The 23,851-nt window shown below is 54.3% G+C and overlaps 10 protein-coding genes across 10 annotated transcripts; 5 read left to right on the top strand and 5 right to left on the bottom strand.

Moving 5' to 3' along the window:
* Positions 1 to 431: 431 nt before the first annotated feature.
* BGZ61DRAFT_445570 (60Kd inner membrane protein-domain-containing protein) lies at positions 432 to 2,430 on the top strand. Its single transcript, XM_046245099.1, has 3 exons — positions 432 to 535; positions 627 to 1,553; positions 1,613 to 2,430. Exons 1-3 carry the CDS (start codon positions 464 to 466, stop codon positions 2,069 to 2,071), a joined length of 1,458 nt encoding a protein of 485 aa, XP_046108735.1. The 5' UTR covers positions 432 to 463; the 3' UTR covers positions 2,072 to 2,430.
* On the bottom strand, positions 2,431 to 5,321 carry BGZ61DRAFT_445569 (uncharacterized protein). Its single transcript, XM_046245098.1, has 5 exons — positions 4,433 to 5,321; positions 4,019 to 4,294; positions 3,744 to 3,960; positions 3,060 to 3,691; positions 2,431 to 2,999 (listed from the first exon to the last, which is right to left on the bottom strand). The coding sequence occupies exons 1-5, from the start codon at positions 4,820 to 4,822 to the stop codon at positions 2,916 to 2,918; spliced, it is 1,599 nt and encodes a 532-aa protein (XP_046108734.1). The 5' UTR covers positions 4,823 to 5,321; the 3' UTR covers positions 2,431 to 2,915.
* An 821-nt stretch (positions 5,322 to 6,142) lies between these two features.
* Positions 6,143 to 7,751, bottom strand: BGZ61DRAFT_474575 (uncharacterized protein; the record flags this gene model as incomplete). The annotated part of the gene is made up of 3 exons (XM_046248587.1): positions 6,143 to 6,620; positions 7,272 to 7,446; positions 7,703 to 7,751. The coding sequence occupies 3 exons, from the start codon at positions 7,749 to 7,751 to the stop codon at positions 6,143 to 6,145; spliced, it is 702 nt and encodes a 233-aa protein (XP_046108733.1).
* Positions 7,752 to 8,814: 1,063 nt separating this feature from the next.
* Positions 8,815 to 9,389, bottom strand: BGZ61DRAFT_515150 (uncharacterized protein; the record flags this gene model as incomplete). The annotated part of the gene is made up of 2 exons (XM_046252230.1): positions 8,815 to 9,246; positions 9,297 to 9,389. 2 exons carry the CDS (start codon positions 9,387 to 9,389, stop codon positions 8,860 to 8,862), a joined length of 480 nt encoding a protein of 159 aa, XP_046108732.1. The 3' UTR covers positions 8,815 to 8,859.
* Positions 9,390 to 10,624: 1,235 nt separating this feature from the next.
* On the top strand, positions 10,625 to 11,457 carry BGZ61DRAFT_168289 (uncharacterized protein). Its single transcript, XM_046237552.1, has one exon. It carries the CDS (start codon positions 10,806 to 10,808, stop codon positions 11,307 to 11,309), a length of 504 nt encoding a protein of 167 aa, XP_046108731.1. The 5' UTR covers positions 10,625 to 10,805; the 3' UTR covers positions 11,310 to 11,457.
* Positions 11,458 to 13,203: 1,746 nt separating this feature from the next.
* On the bottom strand, positions 13,204 to 14,409 carry BGZ61DRAFT_445558 (uncharacterized protein). The gene is made up of 3 exons (XM_046245097.1): positions 14,262 to 14,409; positions 14,116 to 14,191; positions 13,204 to 14,024 (listed from the first exon to the last, which is right to left on the bottom strand). The coding sequence occupies exons 1-3, from the start codon at positions 14,299 to 14,301 to the stop codon at positions 13,577 to 13,579; spliced, it is 564 nt and encodes a 187-aa protein (XP_046108730.1). The 5' UTR covers positions 14,302 to 14,409; the 3' UTR covers positions 13,204 to 13,576.
* Positions 14,410 to 16,273: 1,864 nt separating this feature from the next.
* Positions 16,274 to 17,308, top strand: BGZ61DRAFT_566131 (uncharacterized protein). Its single transcript, XM_046255920.1, has one exon. The coding sequence runs from the start codon at positions 16,331 to 16,333 to the stop codon at positions 17,021 to 17,023; it is 693 nt and encodes a 230-aa protein (XP_046108729.1). The 5' UTR covers positions 16,274 to 16,330; the 3' UTR covers positions 17,024 to 17,308.
* A 191-nt stretch (positions 17,309 to 17,499) lies between these two features.
* On the bottom strand, positions 17,500 to 18,811 carry BGZ61DRAFT_491437 (eukaryotic initiation factor 4A-12; the record flags this gene model as incomplete). The annotated part of the gene is made up of 3 exons (XM_046250429.1): positions 17,500 to 17,558; positions 17,610 to 18,650; positions 18,703 to 18,811. The coding sequence occupies 3 exons, from the start codon at positions 18,809 to 18,811 to the stop codon at positions 17,500 to 17,502; spliced, it is 1,209 nt and encodes a 402-aa protein (XP_046108728.1).
* A 308-nt stretch (positions 18,812 to 19,119) lies between these two features.
* BGZ61DRAFT_529163 (uncharacterized protein) lies at positions 19,120 to 20,697 on the top strand (the record flags this gene model as incomplete). Its single annotated transcript, XM_046253359.1, has 2 exons — positions 19,120 to 19,212; positions 19,273 to 20,697. 2 exons carry the CDS (start codon positions 19,120 to 19,122, stop codon positions 20,695 to 20,697), a joined length of 1,518 nt encoding a protein of 505 aa, XP_046108727.1.
* A 327-nt stretch (positions 20,698 to 21,024) lies between these two features.
* On the top strand, positions 21,025 to 22,024 carry BGZ61DRAFT_344161 (uncharacterized protein; the record flags this gene model as incomplete). Its single annotated transcript, XM_046239670.1, has 2 exons — positions 21,025 to 21,260; positions 21,325 to 22,024. The coding sequence occupies 2 exons, from the start codon at positions 21,025 to 21,027 to the stop codon at positions 22,022 to 22,024; spliced, it is 936 nt and encodes a 311-aa protein (XP_046108726.1).
* Positions 22,025 to 23,851: the final 1,827 nt, after the last annotated feature.

Raw genomic sequence — 23,851 nt, 5'->3', positions numbered from 1 at the left:
CTCGACACTCATCAGCCTCTCCACCTATTTATGTTTCCATTTGGTCCAAGAGTATATACAGGGCGCAATTGAGGAAATCAAGAAATAGATACAGCATGGAGCATGGCATATGTAATGGCGACATCATTTAGACGGGTACTTGGGGTTCAGCGATGATGCAGAACCACACTCAGATGTAGATACAGCCCCAACAGGGCAAGGTTCTCCCAACACATCCTTTTTAATCAGGGCTCACTGCATATCGCTATCCGTTATGATCGCTATAACCTGCCTCCCTTGAACATTTCAGTGTCATTCCCTAATAGGTATCTACCAAGACATACTGACCCATGACCGCTTGGGGTGCCGACCACCGGCGCGGAGCCGATATTTAGCCGATCACGCAGACATCGTACCGGGATTTTTTTGGTCGCAGTGTATCTTCAACTCGTCCATTCTCTATCCACCCACCCACGCCGCCGCCATGCTCCCCAGCAGAGGAATTGTGCGCTCCCTGCCCTCAGGGGCGTTCCAGAGGCAACTATCCAGTCAATCCGTGCGTCAAACCCTCCATTTGCTTCCGCAATTGCTCTTTGGCCCTTGCCCCCTCCGTCCGGCTTGCTGACCTGGTAATGGTGCGTTTGCAGATCTCGAGGACTATTCCCCGACGACTCGGAGATGGCCGACAATTCGGAACTGCCATGAAGAGCCCTCGCGCTGCCTTGTTGGCTGGCTCGCGGGTTGGCGCGAAAGGTGTTGCGGCACCCGCCGTTCTGGGCGGTGCTAGGACCTTGTCGCTCTGGGGTTATGGAAAGAAGAGTGAGCCGGCAGTAACTGAGGCCGTGACGACGACGACGACAACTCCGACAACCCCCGAAATCCCTGTGCAAACGACCGTGGTTTCTCCTGCGGCTTCTGACGCCGTGGCCACGCCCGCCGAGATCGTCGCCGTTGCCCCTCCGGCTGCTGTTGACACCCCCGTCCTCCCCACCGACCTTGACCTCGCTTCCATCGCCGACCTGGGAAGCGCCTCCATCCTCAACATGCCCGAGGGCCTGGGCTTCCTCTCGGCGCTCGGCCTCGACTATGGCTGGGGCCCGACCTCAACGATGCAATGGCTGCTCGAGCACGTCCACGTTTACAGCGGCTGGGGCTGGGGTGGCTCCATCATCGCCACGGCCCTGCTTCTGCGTGCCGTCATGTTCTACCCGCAGGTCCGCAGCTTGCGCTTCAACGCCGCCATGAACCTGATGCGCCAGGATCCCCGCGGAAAGGAAGCCCTCGAGCTTGTCAAGAAGGGCTACCAGACTGGAGACCGCGAGATCCTCCAAAAGGGCCAGTTCCTCAACAAGATGGTCCGCGAGCAGTACGGCGCCTACAACTCTGGCATGCTGTGGTCCTTTGTGCAGATCCCCTTCAGTTTCGGTCTGTTCCGAATCATCAGCGGCATGTCCAACATCCCCGTGCCCTCCCTGGAGACCAGCGGCTACCTCTGGTTCTCCGACCTGACCTCGTCGGACCCTTACTTCATCCTGCCCGCCCTGGGTTCTGGTCTCCTGTTCGGTGCTATGATGGTGAGCCTCCACTCCTGTGGGCATTTTGTCCCGAACTTCTGCTCTAACACCCCAACCAGGTCAACTCCAAGTATGCGCCCGCTAGCCAGAAGGCCATGATGAAGAAGATGATGTGGGTCTTTGGTACCGTCGGCTTCATCGGTACTACCTTCCTCTCCGCCGGTGTCAACCTCATGATGGTGTCTACCGGTGCCGCCACCCTCCTCCAGGCCGTTGTCCTCAACAACGCCACCATCCGCCGTGCTGTCGGCCTGCCCATCCTCAAAGTCGATGAGGTCAAGTACGAGGCCCCCCGCCCCACCAGCCCTGGCATCACCGGCCTCCGTGAGCGCCTCACCAACAACCTGGGTGACATGAAGAAGAGCGTCACCGATCAGGTTGGCAGCTACACCGGCAACTACGCTGGCACCGAGGCGGAGCGCGCCGAGAAGAAGCGCAAGGAAACCATGCGCAAGCTTGAGACTATGCGCAAGCAGCTCGAGCGCGACGAGTTCCAGAAGAAGTACAAAGGCCAGTAAAATATCACGTCCCGCCTGTACCATTTCGAAGCCAAGGAAGCAAGCCAGCGATCGCGCGACCAAGGGGAAACAGAGGTTACACGGAGTAAGGACACGGAGAATCTAAAAGAGGCGGCAGCCGTTGCATGGGCCTGTGTAAATATAGCGGGTGGGCGGAAGAGATTGGGTCCTTGGAAAGCATCTCCCCCGTCCGGAGCGGACGGGGGTTCATTGTACAATTAGAGAGGCATGGGGAAGCGAGAAAAGCTCCCCCTCTGGCGCTGGAAATGATGAGAAATGTACAAGTGTATAGGTGTACATGTACAGTGTAATAACCTGGGAACTCCCATCCTCAAACAATGAAGAAACTAGATATGAATCTGCGTCTTGCGACTCTGATCTTGACGGTGGATGTTCCTGTGAGGCTCTTCTGATTGGACCACAAAGAGATATCGCAACTCTCAAGAACCATAGACACCACTTGTACCGCAAATACCACCATGATGAGCCTAGACCACTCCGATTGATTGATCCAAACCGCAAATACATGCTTCCATTCCACGACTTGCTTGCACTCTCCATTATCAGAACTAGCCTAAGATGCGGGCCCCCTTCCGCCCTTGCTGCTTTTGAGGCCCCCCCTTTTCCCGACGGGGGCCCCGGGGGCATAAGGAATATATGTCTTTAGAAATGCTTCATGGTGTTTTCACAAGGAAGATAAAAAAGTCCTGCCACCTCCGCCAAAACCCACACATGCCCCTTCCCTTTACCCTTTCTCTATTCTGATGACGTTGCGTTGCATCATGATTTCTCTCTTTGCTTCAACGCCCCCACAATACTACCACCTTTCTACTGGGTTTAAACATTAGAATACGGTGCCGTCGCTCTCAATCAGAATCGGGGGCTCCTTGGTATTAGGCCGGTTGATCTCGGCAATTTCACGGCCACCCTGCGGGTTGTTGTTAGTCCAATGTCTTGAAAGTCCAGGGGTTTCGGGGGAATGTCTTACTCTCCAGCTACCCGCCTCCAACAACTGGGCCAGAGTCAACTCGTGGCCAGCCAGGTCCGCCTTGAGCGCTCTGTTCACATCCGCAGCAAGTCGGTCCAATAAACCAACTGTAACACCTCTCCACTCAACGACGACGTCGTCACTGGGCTCGAACATGGGTGCAACCTCGACGCCACTGGAGCCTGTGCGTCGGCACCAGTCGGCGTAGTGCTGAAGGCCGCGCTCCGAATCATCCTTCTTGAGCGTAAGGACGCCCAGGTCCACAAAGAGGCCACCGTTTCGGTACTCGGGCAAGCCTGTGAGCAACTCGGTACCAGCAAAGTGCATTTTCAGTAGAGACTGCATTGGCTGCATGAGCGAGTAGGTGAGCCACTGTGTGAGCTTGTGGAAAGGAAGAATGGACTCCCATGCGGCGGCATTGGAGTTGTTAGGGAAGGCGGATATTTTCGCTGAAGCGCCTGGCTGGGGCATCGACTGGCAAGGCCAAGCATCGCCGAGGGAGACGCCGTTCATGGTAGTTCGGGATTGGGGCCAGATGGGAGCGAGGCCAGTCATCAAGACGTTCCAGAGGACGGGAAGAGGAACGATGAGCACTGAGGACGCCTGAGTCGAGGGATGGCCAAGGAGATGGTCTGGGAACAAGTTAACACATGGCAAACCTGCAGATCGTTTGCGCAGACTCACCGATCAATTCTCCGGGTCGGCCATCGTCACCAAAGTAGTCCGGCTTGTCTTGGAGAGCACTGCCTAACCGGACCAGCATGTCGGTGCGGCCCTCGAGGCCGGCCATTACGTTGCCGGGCCGCGACTGGAGGCTGGCACCAAGCTTCTCGAGAGTCAGGGCCTTCAAACCCTGCTTGTCGACCTGGAACTTGTTGCTGGGGTTTCCGGAGAATAACCCCTGGGGACGAGTCAGTTACTGGATTGGGACTAGAGATCGACACGAGTCAGGCACTTACAGCCTTGAACATTTCCAAGCTGGCCACGGCAATGCCCTCTGATCGGCGGTATATGCGTCCATTTTCATTGCTCTTGTAAGACCATTGGGTGCCGGCTCCGGCATCCAGCAAGACGCTAATGAGGAACAGGTCAACTAGACGACGGCATCGCTCGGTGTTATCGACGTTGTCGGGCCAGGTTGATAGGAGCTGCGCAATACGATCTCGACCGCCGACGGCGAAGTGTTGATATCTTCCGTGGGGAGGAATACTGGTGAAGGGGGCATCGTAATCTCTCTGTAGGCGCAAGGGTCAGTGGCAATGCTCGTCACCAACATGGAAGCAGTCAAAGCTGCGGGTGGCGTGTGACTCTGGAGAGCGACGAGCTACGGCGCCAAGGCCATTGCGCAATCAAGACAAGACAATGAGACATACCTTGATGATACCCGAAACAAAAGTAACAACGTCGGGGAACTTTTGCATGTCGACGTCGAAGTGCTTCAGATCATTGCGAAACGCCTTGTCAGTGACGATCTTGCTCCGCTCCCTCACAGCGCCGAGACTTCGCAGGTAGCCGGAAGGGTCCAGTTGAGGGTCCGGAGGGCGTGGGAGGTCGATCTTGGGGAGCTTGACAGGCGACATGGGCGTCAATGGAGTTCCAGGCGAGGTGCTGGCGGCCGAGGAGCGGTTGAGCGGGTTGCGCCCACCGGCGCCGGGAGGCGACTTCAGGCTCGAGGCATGCGAGTTGATGCTGGCATTGGACTGGTTGGTGTTGATGGCGGGCTCGGCCTTCGGGGCCTTCTCTTTGCGAGAGAAGAGGCCCATGGTGATTGAGCAGAGGTGGGTGTTTTGGGGGAGGTTGTGGTGTTGTGGTGTTGTTCCGGTTCTGGGCTGATACGGCGCGAGGAGCTCGACGAGGATGGTGGGGCTCTGGGATCGGACGAGACGAGGAGCGACGGACGACGGAGAGGAACGAGCGACGAGCAAGTTGGCGGACGAGGCGAAGCGAACAAGAGTCGACAAAGCCTACAGGATCCTGTGTTCTCACAGGAATACGCAAGAGCGAAGAGAGAATCGTCGTTGGGGCCGAGGATGCAAGGGGGAGGAGGGAGGAAACGGAAGACGGAGACGAAGACGGAGACGGGAGAGCGATTGTCCTTCCTTGCACGGGGGGGAATTGGGATAGGCTCGAGCCTTGAGGCAGGCAGACACAGGCAGACACAGGCGCAGGCGTAGCACTGGTTGACGGGAGACGGGGCGCGGCGCTTTTGAGGGACCAGAGCGGATGAGCAGAGAGACGAGACGGACAAGACGAAAGCGAACGAGGCGTCAGGGGGGGGGGACCCTCGACTCCTCTGCGGGGGTTGGAGCTAGGCCCAACAGCGGTCCAGGCGATGGTTAGGAGGCGCCCGAGCGTCGTTTAGGGCCCCTGGGAGGCGGCGTGGTGGGTAGGTCTAGGTGAGGTAGGTAAGGTGGTAGGTGGTCTAGGTAGGTAGGTGGCCTAGGTACCTGGGCGTGGGTAGGCAGGTACAGTACCTCACTACTGGACAGTCATAGTGGCCGGCGGGGGTGTGGTTCGGGGCCGTGGTTCGGTGGGCGATCACTGTTCAGGGATCATGGCTGAACGGGCTGCTGGGGCGAGTTGCCTGTGGTGCGTGCTTTTGGTGCTATTGTGCTATGGTGCGTGCTCTCTGGTGCTATTGTGCTCTGGTGCGTGCTCGTCGTGTGTAATAGCTTGGCCTCGCTCGCTGGCTGGCTTGGGGCGACGACGGCTTTGTTTTGGCTTGGGGCGACGGCTTGTTGGCTTGTTGGCTTGTTGGGCTTGGCCGTCCTACATAACAGCACCAGAGTGGTTCGTCGCAGACGCCGCTTGCGTTGGAGGTGGGCTGGCGTATTGCGAGGCGCCCGTTGGGGTCTGAGCCAGCCAGCGATGGGATGGGCGCTTGTTGGAGCAGGTGCAGTCATGAGGCTTAATTAACGAGACCGCGCCCGGGGCTTTATTGCTTATTGTTCTATTGAACGGCTTGGTTACACAGACTCAAGGCCCAGATATTCCCGAGTTCGCCTCTCTCTCTATTGTTGTTGCAAGCGGTGGTGGCTTTTATTCACAACATCCACGTGAGAGGCGATAGCTTAAATGCAAGCTTAGGCGAAGCCATGCCACGGATCGAACAAGGGGATACCATCTGACAGACAGAGAGAGACACACAGCAAAAAGTGTGCGGTACGGATAACGACCATGTCCCAGCAGCAGCGTCTCGGGGTTTGACAGTTCCGCTCTCCATTCGTAGCTTGCCTGTCCGGCTGCGGGCGGTTGGATGAATCGGGGATGGTTGATGGGCGAGGGATTGCGATGGGCTTGGTAAGATGGGGCAGCCGACGCCCTGCGTAGCACAGTAGTACAGTACCACGCACCCAAGCACGAATAACAATGCTACCGTATCCGTGGGAAAGGAAGACGAACGGGCACCGACTATTGGGGATAGTCCCCCCTCCCCCAAGAACAAGCTGGCCACTTGCGGAGACGGGCCACGGAAATGAGGGCCGGCGAGTCATGAACTCGTCGACGACAATGTCACAGTGCGGGTGACGACGATCCATTGAGCAGCGCACGACCGAGGGCCTAACAAGTAAGTTATTTGCACAAAAATCGACACAATACAAGACGGAACGGACCCGACTCAGCGGCACAAGAAGATCCCGGGACCGAGGAGAGAGAGCATGATCCGCCCACCCCGACCCAGTAATTAGGGAGGGAGTAGGTTTTGGGCGCGACCCCAAGACGTTGTTCTTGTTTTGTTCGCGGAACCGATGCGGCGACTTTTCTCTTCCGCATTCCACCTACCTGCCCCGAATAAGTAATCAATCAATCATGTAAATGCACGCAGGATGCATGTAGATGCGCACAGGTACATCGGCACACAGATGCTCTCCAAAATGTAAAAGAAGCAAAGAAAACAAAAGAAGAAGAAACCATCGGCATGGGACGACGTCAACTCCACAATGGGGAGACGGGGTTGGGTGTGTGTTATTCGGCATGTCGTCGAGGTCGGGATGGGGTGACAGCGGCAGCCATACGGCGGACTACATGGTATTGCCGGTGCGGTGCGGTGGAGAGCAGACGGGACGGAGAAAAAGGAAAGAAAATGGGCGGGAAGAAGAAACGAGAAGTCTTGGCCCTCTGATGGCGAGTGCAACCGAGCCATTGAACCAGAAAAAGAGAGTAAGAAAAAGAAAAAATTGCCGGCCATTTTTTTCATGGGCTACAACTTACATGGTAGTAGCATCCTTGTAACCTGCCCAAGGGACCGAGGGTGGCATTCGACAGATGACGAGATGCCTCGGTTTTTCTTTTGCTTCGACGGGACCGGATGAGCCTCGACCTTTGTTCATGACAGATGACCTGTCATACTGTCCGTGACCAATCGAGCATTTGCTTGTTTGCTCACCTGGATTTTCTTGAGTATTGCTATTCACACACTCAAAATGCTATTCACACACTCACTCAAGGACATTAACCAATTTTACCAAAAAGTCTCAACAACACATCTATTCGTGAGTAAACCTAAGAAATTAAATAAGCTTTATTCTAAATATTTATTCTCTAAGTTCTGCTGTTTAAAATTTATCTTTCAATTTATTTTAGGGCAGGAACTTCTTCAGAACAAGACACCTTGAGGCGGGCGTACAGTCCGGGTACATTACCTTGCACTAAGCTTAGGTGTAAAAGGGTGTACTTGAGTGCGATTAGCATTTTGAACGGGTGCGAATAGCAATACTCATTTTCTTTTTCTTCTCACTCCCATCTTGCTGTTACCATCCTGCCGTTATCGCCGATTTGACACAGGGCCCCCAAAACGTCTGGAAGGCAGAGGCGGCCTCGGTCGAGACAACGCCCCAGTATTGGAGGATAAAAATCTCCCCATGCCTACCTAAGCTGCGGCGCAAGAGATTGATTGATTGATTGATTGACTCAGCGGATCTCGGGGCAAGAACGGGTCGCATCCATTTTCTCGTCTCGGCGAGGTGAGAGAACGGGCAAGACAAAAAACCTTGAGTTCGGCTCGATCCGGATCTGTGCCGTGGTGTTGGAACCCTTTTTATGGATTTATTTTTACCTGGGCTGTGGCGATTCCATCGACACGACATCGAGGAATAATTAGCCCGTGTGTGGTATATGTAGCACAATGCAAGGGAAGTCTAGATCCTCCGGCTGAGCCTTATGCCCGGTCCCTTGCGTGTGGCCTTGTCGTTTGCCCTGGTCGGTCGGTACAGTATGCCTTGTGTGATCTTTTTTTTTGTGCCTTGTGCCTGGTACCTTGCATCCAGAAAGAAGCGTCGAGCTATCCCCCCCCCTGGACCCTGGTTTGCTTCTGTCGCACCCTTGCCTGCATGCACACCACCATCCCACATCCCATCCCACATCCCACGGCAGAGTGTCTCTCACGGACAACCAGGCACCAGGCACAGATCCAGAACCCCAGCCCAGTCTCACAACCACTCTATTATCCAATAATTGCGCGCGGGACGAGGGACGACGACCCGGAAAAGGCCTCTGCCCCCTCCTCGAGTCCCTCTCCGAGTCTTACTGCATGCAGGGTGCTGTCGCCGCTCCGCTGAAGATGCTGCCCCTTGTCGGCCAGTCGGCCACGGGTAAAGAAAAAAAAAATGGCACTGGACGGTAACCCAACCAACCCACCGTTGCCGTTGTCATTTTTTTTTTTTAATTCTCTCATCCAGGTTGCTCGCTTGGGCTGTTGGCGTGATGTGATTGATGTGATTATTGAACGGCGCCCCCCCTCCCGTGCCCCGGTCGAGCAGGTAGTACACACATACTAATAGCCATTACGATGTAGACCAACCTACGCAGCCGGAGTAGTGGCAGTACTAAACAAGTCAGGGGTAAATCCGCGCCAACTGCAAGGCGGCCAAGCCCACACCCGGCCGGCGGATTCGGGCTCCGTATAAGAAGTTCCGGAGTGCGAAATGGGGACTTCGGTCCAACGGTCACTGGGTCGACTTGGTAGGACCGTCGTTGGCGGCCCTCTGATCAGCATCCTGGGGGGAAAGGGGAGGGATGCACTGCTGATCGTCTTCCGTGCGTGTCTGTGCTGGCTGACTGTGCCCAAATGCCAGTGTTGTGCAGTGGTGATCCAATGATCCATGTTCGTCCGTTGTCCGTTGTGTGTCCCGTCTTGCGCCGCACCCGCGATGCACGTCCGCGGGATTGTGCAGGGACTGGTTGGGACCTGCGAGTCGGCGTGCTATACTATACTATACTACATATGCATGCACGCACGCACCCGAGAAATTTGTGGGCTGTGATGGGGATGGATGTGGGCTTCGATGTTGGAGCAAGCTCTCCGTAGTAGAAGTCGACTGATGTTGGCATTCCGCGCGCCGGACTAGGCCAGTGTGAGCGCGGCAGCGGCTGGGAGGAGCGTCTATGCAGGCGTCGTACTATTTAGACATGTTTGCGATTCGCTGGTTGGCCGTCCTCTCAAGTAGGGTGCCCGTTGTACCTGTCATTACTCGCGGCCATGCACGGGTGGTTCGATGAGCACGAGGCCATCGCCGCCCTCGCTGCGCTCACTGCCGTATGCCGAACAAAGCTCCATGATGAGTACTCAAGCCCCATGAGTACTCAAGCTCCATCGCCCAAGCTCCCCAATTAGGGCCATGGAATCGAAGCCATTGAACCACGGTCCTTGACCCTTCTTCCTCTGTCCAACCTTTCGGGTTTCCATGTGTCTTCCCTCGGCGGGCCTGCCATCCATGTTCCCCGAGCACGAGGGAAAAAGAACAATTGGCCTTCGCAATCGTCGATCCCATCATCTGAATGTGGATGTACCATGGCCGCCGCCTCCTGATTCAATCTTGCCTCAGGGATCGCCTGTCCGCATCAAGACAAAGCCCCCGACCTTCCCTGGCAGGGCCGGCGCATGGGACGACTGCTGGCTCCAGAGCATCGGGCCGGATCGTCTTCCCCCGGCGGGCCCGGGCTCTTTCTAGGCCCGTCTTTGTTTCTCAGGGGGATCCATGGCCTTGCCGTGTTGGTCGAGGGAAGAAGGGTCGGCCAACCTAGCGTCGAGAGTACTGCGTGGTAGTAGCACTCGGTACCTGGTAGTGCAATGAGGTGAGCATTTGGTATGTTCAGTCCTGCAGCAATAGCTCCAACTCTACAGTGACTGCACAAAGGGCTCCCGGGATGAGGTGGAGGGTATAATTAACGGATAGTCTACTACCAGTAGTCTACTACGTAGTAGCTTTTAAAGCAAGCCAGAAGACCTTCATCATTCCCCTTACCCGTGGACTAGCCCTTTTCCGGCCTGGTTTTTTGCCTGATGATTTCTTCCAACACAAGGATCAAATACGACGGCCTGATATATGGATCAAAGGATGTTATCTCTTTCTGTTCCCCCCAATACTAGCTTCGACAAGCTGAGAACTAGAGGCAGGATCTTTGGGTCCCCGGAATCTCCCAACTTTCCGGAAGCCCACCGACAAGCACTCTTGGTTCTGCAGCTTGGAAATCACCCGTTGACACCTTGCCCAAGTTGGCGCTGGTGCTGAAGATGGGGAATTTGACTCTTGGTGCTCAGGCCGCCATACTGAACGCTAAAGATGGTGCTTCGAATGCAACATATTAAGGAAGCTTGGGCCTGGATGTCGTTGCTCACGGACTTGTTCGTACGCAGTGCGTAATAAGTTCGGTGGTACAGCATGAACTACTCCAGATGTAGGATGATAACCATGTTTGCTTTTCCCGTTCAAAGCCATTACACGTCCCTCGTCCTGTGCCAGCCCTATGAAGCTCCATCATGCTATGCCACCACGTCGTACACACATCCAGACTTCGTCGATTATACCGAGTACGTATAATCGCCCGTCTCAATGCATCCCGAGGACGAATCCCGAGGACCGAGCTGCAAAAACTTACTGCGTAGTACTTACCAATGCCCCGGTCGCCGGCTCCATCTCCGTCCTCCGCATCCCCCAGTCTTTTCCTCCCATCTCCGACTTCCCTCAGCAAAGTTCACTCCCCCTTGACAGCTCTCTAGTCGCCCTGTCCCAGCTATCCGTCTCGTCTCGCCTCGCCTCGCCTCATCCACATCGGAACCGTGCGCCCGGACTCGCACCTACATGGTACGCAGTATTAGCCTCAACTGTCTCGTCTTCTCAGCCTTCGCCGGCCCCCAAGTCCTCGCTCCCCCATGTGGTGGCGCCGGCCTTTTGCCCGCTAAGCTTCGCTAGACTGGCCCTGGACACCACCGCCGAGCCGGCGCGGTTTATAATGGACTGTCTTGCATGACTCTCGCGCCTCCCACCGCGAGCAGATCAAGAAGGAATGCGGCCAGGGTCCCAAAGAACCAGTCAGTGCGCCTGGGTAGCAAGACACCAAGGTAGGGAGGTGGTAGCGGGACTGGCAGGGGCAACTACACACTACGAAATACGTACAATGTATCTCCCAATAGAGGCAAAGTCAAGGAACAGGATGGGCCCATGGAGATGACAGATGGATCATGGATCATGGATCTAGGATGGTTGAGCACACGGGCCCTCTGGGGTCCTGGCTCAAGCTGCACCGACGAGTGACATGACGAGGTAATGGCAAGGCGGCATTCGGCCACGGAGACGGAGACGAGGCTTCATCTTCCAGGGGCCACGAGGCGACCACGTTTTCCCACGTTTTCCCACGTTTCGGACCCAGTATCTGTACCTACCTACGCCTGCACCTCGCACGGGTCTCGCCTCGCCTCGCTTGGCCCGTGTTCACCTTCCATCGACCGAGGCCATCGGCCATCGACCAGTTCCAGGCATGATTCCCTGATGCCATTCATGGTAGGTAGGACGTGCTAGAAAGAACGGCGTGAGACATTTGCCCAGCCGGCGCTCTATCCCCCTTCCCTGATATTTCCCAACTAGACACAAGGCGGCACTGCGCCAGGGCGATAGAACGATAAGCTGAGACATGGCTCGCCTGCCCAGCCTCCCGTTTCACCCTACTCACCAGAAGAGACATGGCCCCGACGCCCGTCATCTTTTCTCGCACCTCGCTTCGACCGGTTCGACCAAGACACCGGTAGCCTAGGTCCTTAGATTGGGTAGACGTCAAAGGTCCCCCGGCTGCGGGTATCCATCACGTACATACGCCGGCGGGAGATGACATGATGGCCACATCAGGCTCGTGATGACCCCGGAAAGCCTACGCGCCATGGAGCCGTTCGTGTTGCGGTACTAGACTATGTATTAGTTGTCCGAGTCTGAGGCTGGGGATCTGGAGTGCAGTAAAGGGTGTCTGCGAACTATGCAGATTCCCGATGCACGAGTTCGAGATCCACAAAATGCTTCTTTCTACGTCTCACCACTCGGAGATGCAATGGATGGTCGATTGCGTTCTTCGACTTACGGCCTGCGAGGTTTGCCTCATCCCCAAGTTCAGGGCTCTTTTGGAGAAGATATGTTTGTTTCCATGGTTTCAAGTACAAGATCGATGGCGTTCTCGGAACCGGGTTTGCAAAAGCGATGGTGGGCTGTTTCTCTACATGTCAGTGGTATGACATGCACTGTTATTACTATACTCAACACACACGAGTGTTTGGCGGAAACACGTACATTGACGCAGGAGTCATATCTTGCCTCAAATGCTTGTTGTTGCAAATCCCCATCACAACCCACGTCCCAATATTGCGATTCGGATAGTGTTTTGTTTTGTAATAATATTATGTTTTATGATGTACTCTATTACAAGTTATCTTCTCTTCTAGGTATCGTTGATGTTAAATCATCCGATTTTTGGCAAAGTGAAATCTATCACAAGAGAGTATTTGACTACTAATAATATAATTCTACATTACACTTGCGTGCCTAATTCTCATTTATAATTCCACTTGTATTTCTGCTCTACTTCCTTACACTCCATCCGATCTTATGAAAGCCCTATATTGTTACCATGCAGATTCTCGTTCTTAATCACAACTCGCACTGATCTCCCAGCTCCAGATCATCTCCCATGTGCGGTCCCTGGGGCTTGGCGAGTGCAGGTATAGTGTCATGGAAAGAAGAAGATCGTTTAGATCTCAGAGCATGACTTCCAGAACTAACTATTAAATGAATGGTGATATTAAATTTATGAATCTTACGTTAGAAGGGAGTAGACATGACATCATGGATGCTCATACGGCTCATCATGAGGGTCGTCATGAGGGTCGTCAAAGGATATCAATTTCTTTTCTCCAGAGAGTAATTGGTGGTATGGAGTTCAAGAGAGCAACTCCGCGTTATGACAGATGGGCCGACAGTTAAGTGCATGGCTGTTGCAATTCGATTACTTCGGATTAACTGTGAATAGGTGAGTGGGATCTGGAGCGAGCCTTTCATTTTGCGTTTTGGCATTGACACGATGACAGATAAAATAAAAGAATTTGGTAAATACACAGAATGTTTTACAAGCTGCGCAGCTGCATCGGACTGGATGAGGAACTGAACAGCCTTTCGTTCTGAACATCGTCGCTTGTCAATTATGTTGACCCATGGTATCTAATTCACCATTGTTCCCTCCCATCCAGTTTATAGGTTTTACACAAAGAAAGCGAGAATCAATCCACCAACAATGCTGGCACCCCAGAGGATCTTTTCGGACTTGATGACGAAAGACTTGGCGAAGCCCTTGCCCATGTCGTAGGCCAGATGCTTCACGCCGCTGAAGAAGTGGAAGGCGAAGGGGAAGCCAAGGGCGAACTTGAGACCGCCCTTGACGGCAAACGGCAGGCTGCCGAAAGCGGCGGCGACGCTGGCGCTCTCGATATGCAGGCCGACCAGGGGAGCGGCGACGTACGCGGCCATGTAGGCGTACATGGCGCCGGAGAGGGTGCAGCCGGTGATACGGGTCCAGGCAGATGCGCCGAACCAGGTCTGCTCCATCTTGTAGATGCCCAGGTGGGGGGAGATGGGACGGTTCAGGCGCTGGTTGACAAGGACCTGCTGGCCCTCCTCGAGGCTGAGCTTGTTGGTGGCGGCGGCGGGTCTGGAGAGAGCACGAACAGGGCGAGTCAGCGGGCGCGATCGGAGAGGCAGAGGAAGCATTGGCGGCGCCGCGAAAGGGCAATTGGGCTTACCGGGTGGGAGTCGTCGACATGCCAGCTGCCAGAGCGACCTTGGGCAGGGTCTGGGCGAAGAAAGGCTTGGCCGCGCCTGAATCGAGAGAGTCAAGTCAGTGAGGTTATTCGCTATGACGGAGGGATGCGGATTGGGCACTGCGCACCTCGGCGGAGGGCGGCGACGCCAACTCGTTGAGCGATCATCGTGACGGTCGGGGAATTGGATCGAGGGCGGCGAATTCCACTTTGTCGTTCAGCGGCGAAGTCGTCGTCGTCCGTCGTTGGAGTCGTCGGGATGAGGGCGCAAGATGTGGAATCGATGATGGTTTCCAGTGCTCTCGTGCACCGGAACGGATCCTCGGCAAATCGGCTTCAGTCGACCAATGGGAAGCTAGGTAAATGCCATCAGAAGCTGGGAGCCGGCTTTTATCCCGTGTCACGTGCCGATGCCCACCACAGGCTTCTCCGTTCACCTAACTTACAGTAGTTGGTCAAATGAATAAACATATAGCTGTCCACTTAAATACCTATTTACTGTTAATCTTGAAAGATCTTTTCTTGTTTTTCGCGCATCTTCTACTAGAGGCGAGTTAATTTGGTGGGTATCCAAGACGAAGATTGTTTACTATCTTCGCCCGTTTCATCTGTCCGCCATCATGCCCACTAAGACGCAAGATGAACAGCTTCACTCGAGACTCACTTCGTCTGTCCGATATAGTGACCATGCCAAGGCGCAAATTGACAGCCCGTCCGAAATACCACTCACATGTCCCTCTGCAAATTCCACAGTCGATCCCAAGCAATCAACCCATTCTATCCAACTATAGTAGATTTTCAGGTTGACAGCCAACAACTGCAGCAACATCATATTTACTACAATTCAAATGAATTTAAGCTCTTACTAAAATGAAAAATGAAAAAATATTCGCGTGCAGGCGAGTGCAGTGAAAACGAGTACCTGATCACACTTATTAGTATGGAAAAGCGGAGGCGAGACGCAGAACTACTCTCTTGAAATCCGCACGGCTAAACTTTTACCCAGAGGAACGCAAATCGAGGGTCCTTCCGACGAGCCTCTGTAATGCCGTGTCTATTTTCACCCAACACAAGAATTCTAAAAAATACTATCTCTCTTCATTTGATAACTACCCTGGGATGCGATATTTCGAGATCTGCAATATTATTTTCTTCCTTGAAGACTGTTCTAAAGACGCAGGCATTGCAGTTTGGAGATAATCCGAGGAGGGAGATTGGTCGGGGGCCGTGATCAAGGGTGACAATACGCATTATAAACACCATGCGCTTCAATGATCTCCCAAGACAGTGAGCAATAGTGTGCGCAGGCAGTTCTTGAGAGTTTGGACCCCGGGTACACACTGGGAACAGACCGGAGAAGGCATGCCTCCCAGACTGCGAAACGTATACGCTCACCTCGAAAGGAACAGCACCCGACAGGTCCAAAAGGCAACCGTTACAAATGGCCGTTACTTCCTCATGTATCCGACATAAGTCTACTATTGTATTTCAAAATTTACTCACCTCGACAAAGGTGCCCAATTCTGAGTCTAGATCGAGGACTTTCCCGAGGCCAGGACACAAAATGGCGAGTCTTCTTGTCTAAACAAGCCTTCAAGATTCCTGTTCGTCCAAAAGGATAAAATTATTAGCGATACACGTAATCAACATTATTGAATATGCTTCAATTCATTATTTTGACAGGTGGCACAATTATTGGGCTGCTGGATCTGACGCCAGATAACATGGACCGCGTAGCGATGCTACCCTTTGCATTCTTGCCTATTGCAATTGATCTTCTCGTATGAGAGCCACGACATATTCTCGCCGTAATGTCTGTTGAATGAGATGCGAAATGTTAGCTTCTTCGGACGCGTCGAAGCACCGCAGAAGATAGCATGCGTACCAACTTGCCACGAGGTCTAAATATAACCCCCATCAAACTCTCCATACCTTGATGTGTATTCATCTTTTGCCTTAAAAACCGCTACCTTGATGGACCTCCTTAAAAACCTTGTCCCGCGTCTTCTACGTGTCAGGCCAGCAAGTTATCGCTCGCACCCATTTCTTTCCTCCATCTCCATTTCATCCCCTTCGACAGAGCCAGTACTCGCCCAACAGCCTCTATCCCATCACATAGTCATATCCGGCTCCAGCCGTTGCCGATACCATCCCAGTGCGTAATCACCTGGCATCTACACCAGCTATCACTACAACTATGATGTCGCGATACGTCTACCTCATCGCACTCGCACACCTCTTCATTCCGGCGATGACCCAGATGGTCATCTCTGATGAAATTGGTCCTATGGAGCATAACTGGAAATTCGTTGTCAGCAGGGTTGACCCCTCAAACAAGGACTTCCCTCTTAAATTGACTAACTGGGAGCTTGGGTATGGAAGCCAAGTCGAGGAGACTTGCGATGCCAACGCTATGCTCGTTCCTCGCAAAAGTGGCAGTGGGCTCGTGTTCCACCAAGATTTTGACAGCACAACTATATGGACTACAATTTTCAACAAAACTCGACCGCTTTCCATAGCTCCCGCGAAAGGGCATACCGCCGTGGATGACGATAAGCTTCAACGCGTGAAGTTGCACTGCAACAAAACGCACACTTCCAAGCTCCAAACCCACCTCGACGACATGGTTCCCACGCTGTTTGCCGACACCGGCGGGCATTTCTACGCGTGTATGAGAAAAGTCAGCGCGGGTGAAGAGCCTCAAGTATTTTATCGAACGCACGAGGACCTGCCGGAGGGTTGCATCGACATCAATTTGCACCCAAAGTGTGTTACGGGACCCGATAGAGGCGAACAGAATGTTGGCTTCTGTTGTTCTCGTATCAAATATGGCTGCGATTCGGAGGAAACTAAGAGGAGATGGTGTGTAACAAATCATGACGAGGAATAGCGGATACAAGGCTGCCCAGGAACATGGGAATCCTCGACCAAGGAGGATGGAAGAGAGGGAACAGCATGATTGAATCAAAAACACCACGGTCAATATGAAAGCCTAGCCACGACCAACTAAGCATTATATCACCAATAAAAACTACGCACAAGCACAAAGTTGCTAGGTGAAGAATTAATGATTTGGCATTGTTTTTCTCTGCTGAAGACTTCAGGCTGTGAGATCAGGCCCACCGAGGTGCAGTCTTTTTGACAATCTTTACATTTTGACTCCTATATTCAACGCGTCAGCAAAAACAGGACGCAATATGACACAGAGTATGTATCCCAGGCAACTTACTTGAAATGATACAAGGCCCCTTTCCTCCACGTGCTCATTCCCCGGCGTGCCCTTCACGCGGATCGTTCTTTCATGGTCCCAGCTAGGGGCTCAGCGACGCAATTATCTTAAGTGATTCGGAACGTGACTCATGCGACTTAGGCGATGAGGTCGGCAACGTTCATAGGCATCTCGTCAATTTGGGTTGAGTAGTACACTGTGAAGGTTAGCAATTGGTTTGTACAAGCCGTTGCGACAGATAACCTACATTCGATATCTCGGAGGATGCGGACATCTTCAGTAGTGACGAAGTTGATAGCAACACCCTTACGACCAAAACGGCCACTTCGGCCAATACGGTGGATATAGTTCTCTCGATTGCTGGGAAGATCATAGTTGATAACCAAGCTGACCTGCTGCACATCGATACCACGGGCCCAGACATCAGTAGAAATGAGGACACGGCTGTTGCCCTGGCGGAAATCCTGCATAATGCTGTCACGCTCCTTCTGGGGCATGTCACCGTGCATGCTGCTGACGGTGAAGTTGGCCTCACGCATCTTGTCGGTGAGCCAGTCAACCTTGCGGCGGGTGTTGCAGAAGATGACGGCTTGCGTGATGGTCAGGGTGTCGTACAGATCGCAAAGGGTGTCGAACTTCCAATCCTCCTTCTCAACGGCGATGAAGTACTGTTTCAGACCCTCCAGCGTCAACTCGTCACGCTTGACCAGGATGCGAACGGGGTCCGTCATAAACTTGGTGGTCATGTCCAGGACATCGTAGGGGAGAGTGGCGCTGACAACAACAACCTGGGTCGCGGGAGGCAAGTATCGGTACACGTCGTAGATCTGTTCCCGGAAACCCTTGTTAAGCAGTTCGTCGGCTTCATCCAGGACCAACATCTTGATGTGTCTGGTGCGCAAATGTCGTCGTCGGATCATGTCCGCGACACGTCCAGGGGTGCCCGACACGATGTGCTGGCCGTAGTCGAGCTTGCGGATATCCTCGCCAACGTTGGTGCCACCGATGCAAGCGTGGCACTGAACGTTCATGTAGTCGCCCAGGGCCATGACGACCGACTGGATCTGTGTCGCGAGTTCACGAGTAGGCGACAGGACGAGGGCCTGGGTCTCGCGCACTGCAGTGTCGATAACCTGCAGCATGCTGATCGAGAAGGTGGCTGTCTTTCCGGTACCCGATTGGGCTTGCGCGATGGTGTCGCGGCCCTTGCAGACCTGGACGATGGCTCGCGACTGGACGGCGGAGGGCGATTCGTATCCATAGGCGTAGATTCCACGAAGAAGGTTCTCTGTCGACTGATCAGTCGGGTTCGTCCTTCAGCAAGCGCGCGACAGTCTTACCCTTCAGCGACATGGACTCAAATGTGGGATGGACTGTCACCTCCTTAGAGGTGGAGAACTCCATTCGCTCATCCGCCTTGCGGTCAATTCCTCCAGCACCCTCAGCCATGATTGCAAATTTATTTGAGAATGTTTCGTCGGTTTGAAATGGTGACGTCCCGACCGAGTTGCAGTGTGCTCGGGTCAAAGTTTTGGGAAATTTAGAGCTGGCGGCGGAATCGGAAATACTTCGGCGGGGCCAATGCGCCTGAACGCCACTGTAAAGTCGCGACGAGGCTGGCAATTTTTGTTCAAGGCAGACCTCAGGATCGCCATCAACCGACAAGACTGCAACCACACGAGCTTTTTCACGACGCTTTTCCCCTCGACGCAACCACACGAGCTTCTTACGTATACGCCCTGCCGAACTACGGCGCAATGTTGGTCCTTGAAGAACAGCGATACATCCATGAGGATTTGGAGCGCCTCGAGCAGGGCATCGCAGATCGCATCCGCGATGAACCCAAACATGTGAGCATGACAACGCGACCTTTCCGCCCACAGAGAGCTGACTTGCAATGTCCCTTGTAGATCCGCGATCGCCTCAACAGAGACCACGAAATCTCACAATTACTAGACCAGATCCAAGTTCAGTCCAGCAACCTCCTGGGCATCTACAAAGACGACACTGGCGTGCGTTCAACAGAAATCCAGCAAATTGGAACTGGCGACGCCTTCGAGGAATTCTACAGACAGCTGAAAGATGTCCGCGACCACCACGCCAGATACCCCAACGAGCAAGCCGAGAACTCAGAGCAGCGATACAAGGCGAAGCGAGCAGGTGATGGATTGGACCCTATGCCCTCGATTGTGGATTCGCTGTTCTCCGGAGAGGAGGCGTACGGACGATTCTTTGACCTCACCACCTGCCACGAGGCCTATCTCAACCTCCCTAACGTCAAGCGATTGACGTACCTACAATATCTCGAGGCATTCGATAACTTCTCGCCGGGCTACGGTGGCGTCAAGCGAGGTGACAAGCTCACGGATCAGTACTTCAAGTACGTCGGCCAGGTGGCAGATTATCTCGAGTCTTTTATGCGGCGAACGAGGCCGTTGGAAAATGTCGACAGGGTGCTTGCGTCATTCGACAAGGAGTTCGAGGCCGCATGGGATAGCGATGAGATTGAAGGCTGGAAGAAGGAGGAGCCTTCAGCAAACGGCACGACGAAAACCACCACGACGGCGGATGCAATGTGGTGCGATGACTGCGAGAAAGAGTTTAAGAACGAGAATGTCTACAAGAACCACCTGACAGGTCGGAAGCATCTCAAGGCGGCCGAGCAGCGGAAACTACGACAGGAGGATTCGAATGGAACATCGAGTGGACCCGGTTCTGGAGCAGTCTCCGCGACAAGATTAAAAGAGCGAGCTATATCGGAGCGAGAGTACCGGGTGAAGCGTCTAGCCAGTGCCATGAGCACAGAACGCAGCGACACTCGCGTGAACGTGGAACGCAAACAGGGCATGACCGAGCGTGAGCGTCAACAAGAACTCGACAACATCATGAACTCTTCCGAGGGCCCCCGAGAAACTGCCCAGGAGGAGGATGGCGAGGATGAGGATGGAGAGGAGAGAATCTACAACCCTCTCAAGCTGCCCCTGGCCTGGGACGGCAAGCCCATCCCCTTCTGGCTGTATCGCCTACACGGCCTTGGCGTCGAGTTCCCGTGCGAGATCTGCGGCAACTTTGTCTACATGGGCCGGCGCGCGTTCGACAAGCACTTCAACGAGGCGCGACACGTGTACGGCCTCAAGTGCCTAGGCGTCAACAACACGAGCCTGTTCCGGGATATCACGCGCATTGACGAGGCGATGAAGCTGTGGGACAAGGTCCAGCGGGAGAAGAAGAGGACCACGGTGGACGAGGGTAGTGTGGTGCAGATGGAGGATGGCGAGGGTAACGTAATGCCCGAGAAGGTGTACTATGATTTGCAGAAGCAGGGTCTGTTGTAGGAAGGGTTCACGTGTATATCACAGAGTTATCAATAGGGCGGGCTACTCATGGCGACTTTGGGGGCATCTTGCGATCCAATTCGCATAATCTAGAATCACATCGATGCCATAAACATATCTCCACTATAATAACGTGTATGACGTCCTTGTGCGACACCGAGATGCAGCCTAACATCCGTGAGCTCACTCCTAATTGTCCGTGATGTGATCGAGGTGATTAGTCATCCTAGAGGCTCCATCTCCCCTCCAACTTGTGAACGGATCATGTTGAGTAAACATGGTGAGAGCGTGAGATGTAAAAGCTCACTCTAATGCCTCGGAACAGGCATGTCACACCTCGCAAAGCCCCTCCCGGCCTTGTACACCGTCTACGTCCTGCGCTCAACGGTGCGCCATGCTTCCATGTACATCGGATCTACGCCCAACCCGCCCCGGCGGCTTAAGCAGCACAACGGCCAGGCTCCAGGCGGCGCTGTGCGCACCTCGCGACAGACTCTGCGGCCATGGGAGATGGTCATTCTAGTGTCTGGCTTCCCGAGCATGATCGCTGCCCTCAAATTCGAGTATGTTACGAGTTCATGGGGTGTTTTGGGCTGCCTGCCAGGAGTTGCTAACTGGGGTTTCTAGGTGGGCCCTGACAAATCCGCACGTGTCGATGCATATCCCGACAGAGTCGCGCATCACCATTGCAACACAGAAGAAGCGGAGCGGCAAGCCGCGACGACCGTTGCACAGTCTAAAGTCGGTGGTTGCTAATATTCACCTGCTCATCGGCGTTCCGAGTTTCGTTCGATGGCCGCTGAATCTGCACTTCCTGGCTAAGGATGCCTACACTACGTGGGAAGCGCGCCTCAAGTCCGTCGGCGAGCCACCAAAAGCAGGCATGGAGATTGTCACAGACTTTGGCCCCTCGCCAGAAAGTGAGGCCTCGGAGCCAGCCCCACGAGGCATCCACGCCTTGCCATTAGACTATTCCCCCATTAAGCCGTACGTGGAGAAGGCGCACAACGTCGTATCGTTCGAGCAGGAGGGCCATTGTGTGCACTGCCACCAAGAGCTAGAGTCAGCAAAGGGACTGCATCCAATGTGCCCCAATGACGGTTGCGAAGCCATGGGCCATCTCGATTGCTGGAGCAAACATGCACTAATCGGGGAAGATGACGGGGCATTAATACCGGAGCGTTGCGTATGTCCTTCGTGTGGAGGCAAGGTGCGATGGGGCGATATGATCAAGGAGCTAAGTCTCCGAATAAGAAGCCCGAAAGATGTCGAGAAGCTGCTCAAGAAGAAACGGCGGAGTAAAAAGACAGCTGCAGTTGAGTCGTGAACACGCCCTTGCAGGCACCGCGACGCTGGAGGTTTGAACGGGAGGCGGACGGACGTGACTCGGCGTTTTGAATTGGCACTGGGAAGGCAAGACTAGAATTTAGATACCCGCAACTCATTTATGCTAACTTACCTCACTGTTCCGAGCGAGAGAATATGAATTGTTAATTCAACACCTTGGATCATGCACAATGCGGCATTGCGTAGTGATGAGGCGTGACTTTGGATGTCACTGGCGCACGTATCCCGCCTGGCTGACGCAAGGGGCGCCACCCACACGGCCGAGTTTAATGACGGGCGAAAATAGCTATTGACAATGTTCTAGCCATCGCTCCTTTCGGGAGGATGCAAGGGAAAGATGCACCTCCATGATTGATCCCATCCGCATTCGCTACGAATCCGGCATCTCGGAATTCAAGAGACATCTCGTACATAGTAAAGTCGTCCCACGACAGGTGTCACGTCTCGTCACTCTCACGCCGTCAACGCCGGGGTTCCCCGCGGGTGCTGACCAGCCCCCCCGGGCGGAGCGGCGCCTTGCGCTGAACGTCATGTCGATCTGATTGGCTCGGTAGGGGCCAATTATTAGCAGGCCCCTGCCACCCAAAGGATCGATATCAGATTGATTTTTTCTGGGACCCGGCGTTGGGCGGACCTGCTTTTTCTTTTTCTGTCTGTTTAGGGACACCCGGAAAAGAGGGGGCAATCAGCCACTCAAAGCAGAATGGGGACAAGTTCATCAGCGCGTGACCCGGCATTGATGTCACGATGCCGCGCCGGATTCGGCAGACTTGCAATAATGATGCGTCCGTGAGCCTCTGAATAGCTGTGTTTGAATGCCGTCGCATCGAGTTGTACTTTGAGTGATTGAACGAGGAATGGGCCGGAGTAGGCAGGCGACACTGCAATGGCGATATCAAGTCACCATATCGGCCGGGGTCGCACTGAACGTCAACACTGCGGTTGCCGAGACCAGGGCCGATAAAGGGCTCGCCCTCAGACGAGGCTCGGGCATCGGGGACGTGAGACGAGGATGCGTCGTGGGGGGGCGTCTTTCCCCGGCGCAAAGGTCGTGAGGCCTGCATTAGTGAATCGATATCACCGCTATTGCCATCGGATACGGACATCCGTCACGACTAGCTGGGATCACGGTTCCAGCTCCCAAGACATGTGGAAAATGATTGAGGTCTACCGTCCCAAAGTGCAATGTGCGTGCGGGCGAGTTTCCTTCAGCTGGCCTAGTCGAGCTGGCCGTCCGTTGGGTCTCACGGGAGATGGGGCCCTCCTGTCTCGGTAATGGGGGCTTTATGCCCGGTCGGATGTCGTCGCCAGTGGGTCCGCCACATGAGAGCACGGGTCCCTGTATCAGAAGCGGCGTTTTCCAGCGCCACGAGGAGCAACGAGGCGGAATCGAATCTCAGAGACGTGCCTTGAGCTATTGCTATCGGACGCGATCTGCAGGGATGCGAAAAGGCGCGAAAAGACGTCGGTGCAGGTCCCCGGAAGGGGTTCTTGTCGTTGATTCCAAGCTCTGAGGGGCGGGTCCGAGAACTCACCGGGGCTTCCGTACTCAGGTAGGTAGCCGTACAATCCCACCGAGGCAGGCGGCTGAGTGCCTGCCCACGCAGTTACCATCAGGCCTTCGCTGGCCAGGTCATGCGCCGACGTTCTTTGTCTGTGCCGGTATGTCGGTAGGTCGGTAGGTAGGCACAATGTGCTACGCAAGTTTGTCGTTGATGCTGCTGGCGCCGTTGTCGCTCCAGCCTTTCTGTGTCGGTAGTGGGCCGGGGGCAGCCAGGCTGGCATTGGCGGCGTCGGCGTTGGCTGG

Source organism: Ilyonectria robusta (genome assembly GCF_021365365.1).
Source record: "Ilyonectria robusta strain PMI_751 chromosome Unknown BGZ61scaffold_4, whole genome shotgun sequence".
Lineage (NCBI taxonomy): Eukaryota > Fungi > Ascomycota > Sordariomycetes > Hypocreales > Nectriaceae > Ilyonectria > Ilyonectria robusta.
Note: the sequence above shows the minus strand (reverse complement) of the source record. Positions and strands in the feature narration are given on the sequence as shown.

Excerpts from the sequence above, each read along its gene's own strand:
- BGZ61DRAFT_445570 (XM_046245099.1), top strand. The coding sequence starts at position 464 with ATGCTCCCCAGCAGAGGAATTGTGCGCTCCCTGCCCTCAGGGGCGTTC. Across the intron at positions 536-626 it reads GGCAACTATCCAGTCAATCC|ATCTCGAGGACTATTCCCCG; the intron begins GTGCGTCAAACC and ends GTGCGTTTGCAG. Across the intron at positions 1,554-1,612 it reads TCCTGTTCGGTGCTATGATG|GTCAACTCCAAGTATGCGCC; the intron begins GTGAGCCTCCAC and ends CACCCCAACCAG.
- BGZ61DRAFT_445569 (XM_046245098.1), bottom strand. The coding sequence starts at position 4,822 with ATGGGCCTCTTCTCTCGCAAAGAGAAGGCCCCGAAGGCCGAGCCCGCC. Across the intron at positions 3,961-4,018 it reads GCTTGGAAATGTTCAAGGCT|GGGTTATTCTCCGGAAACCC; the intron begins GTAAGTGCCTGA and ends ACTCGTCCCCAG. Across the intron at positions 3,692-3,743 it reads CCGACCCGGAGAATTGATCG|ACCATCTCCTTGGCCATCCC; the intron begins GTGAGTCTGCGC and ends ACTTGTTCCCAG.
- BGZ61DRAFT_168289 (XM_046237552.1), top strand. The coding sequence starts at position 10,806 with ATGAAGCTCCATCATGCTATGCCACCACGTCGTACACACATCCAGACT.
- BGZ61DRAFT_445558 (XM_046245097.1), bottom strand. The coding sequence starts at position 14,301 with ATGATCGCTCAACGAGTTGGCGTCGCCGCCCTCCGCCGAG. Across the intron at positions 14,192-14,261 it reads CGTCGCCGCCCTCCGCCGAG|GCGCGGCCAAGCCTTTCTTC; the intron begins GTGCGCAGTGCC and ends CTCTCGATTCAG. Across the intron at positions 14,025-14,115 it reads ATGTCGACGACTCCCACCCG|ACCCGCCGCCGCCACCAACA; the intron begins GTAAGCCCAATT and ends TGCTCTCTCCAG.
- BGZ61DRAFT_566131 (XM_046255920.1), top strand. The coding sequence starts at position 16,331 with ATGATGTCGCGATACGTCTACCTCATCGCACTCGCACACCTCTTCATT.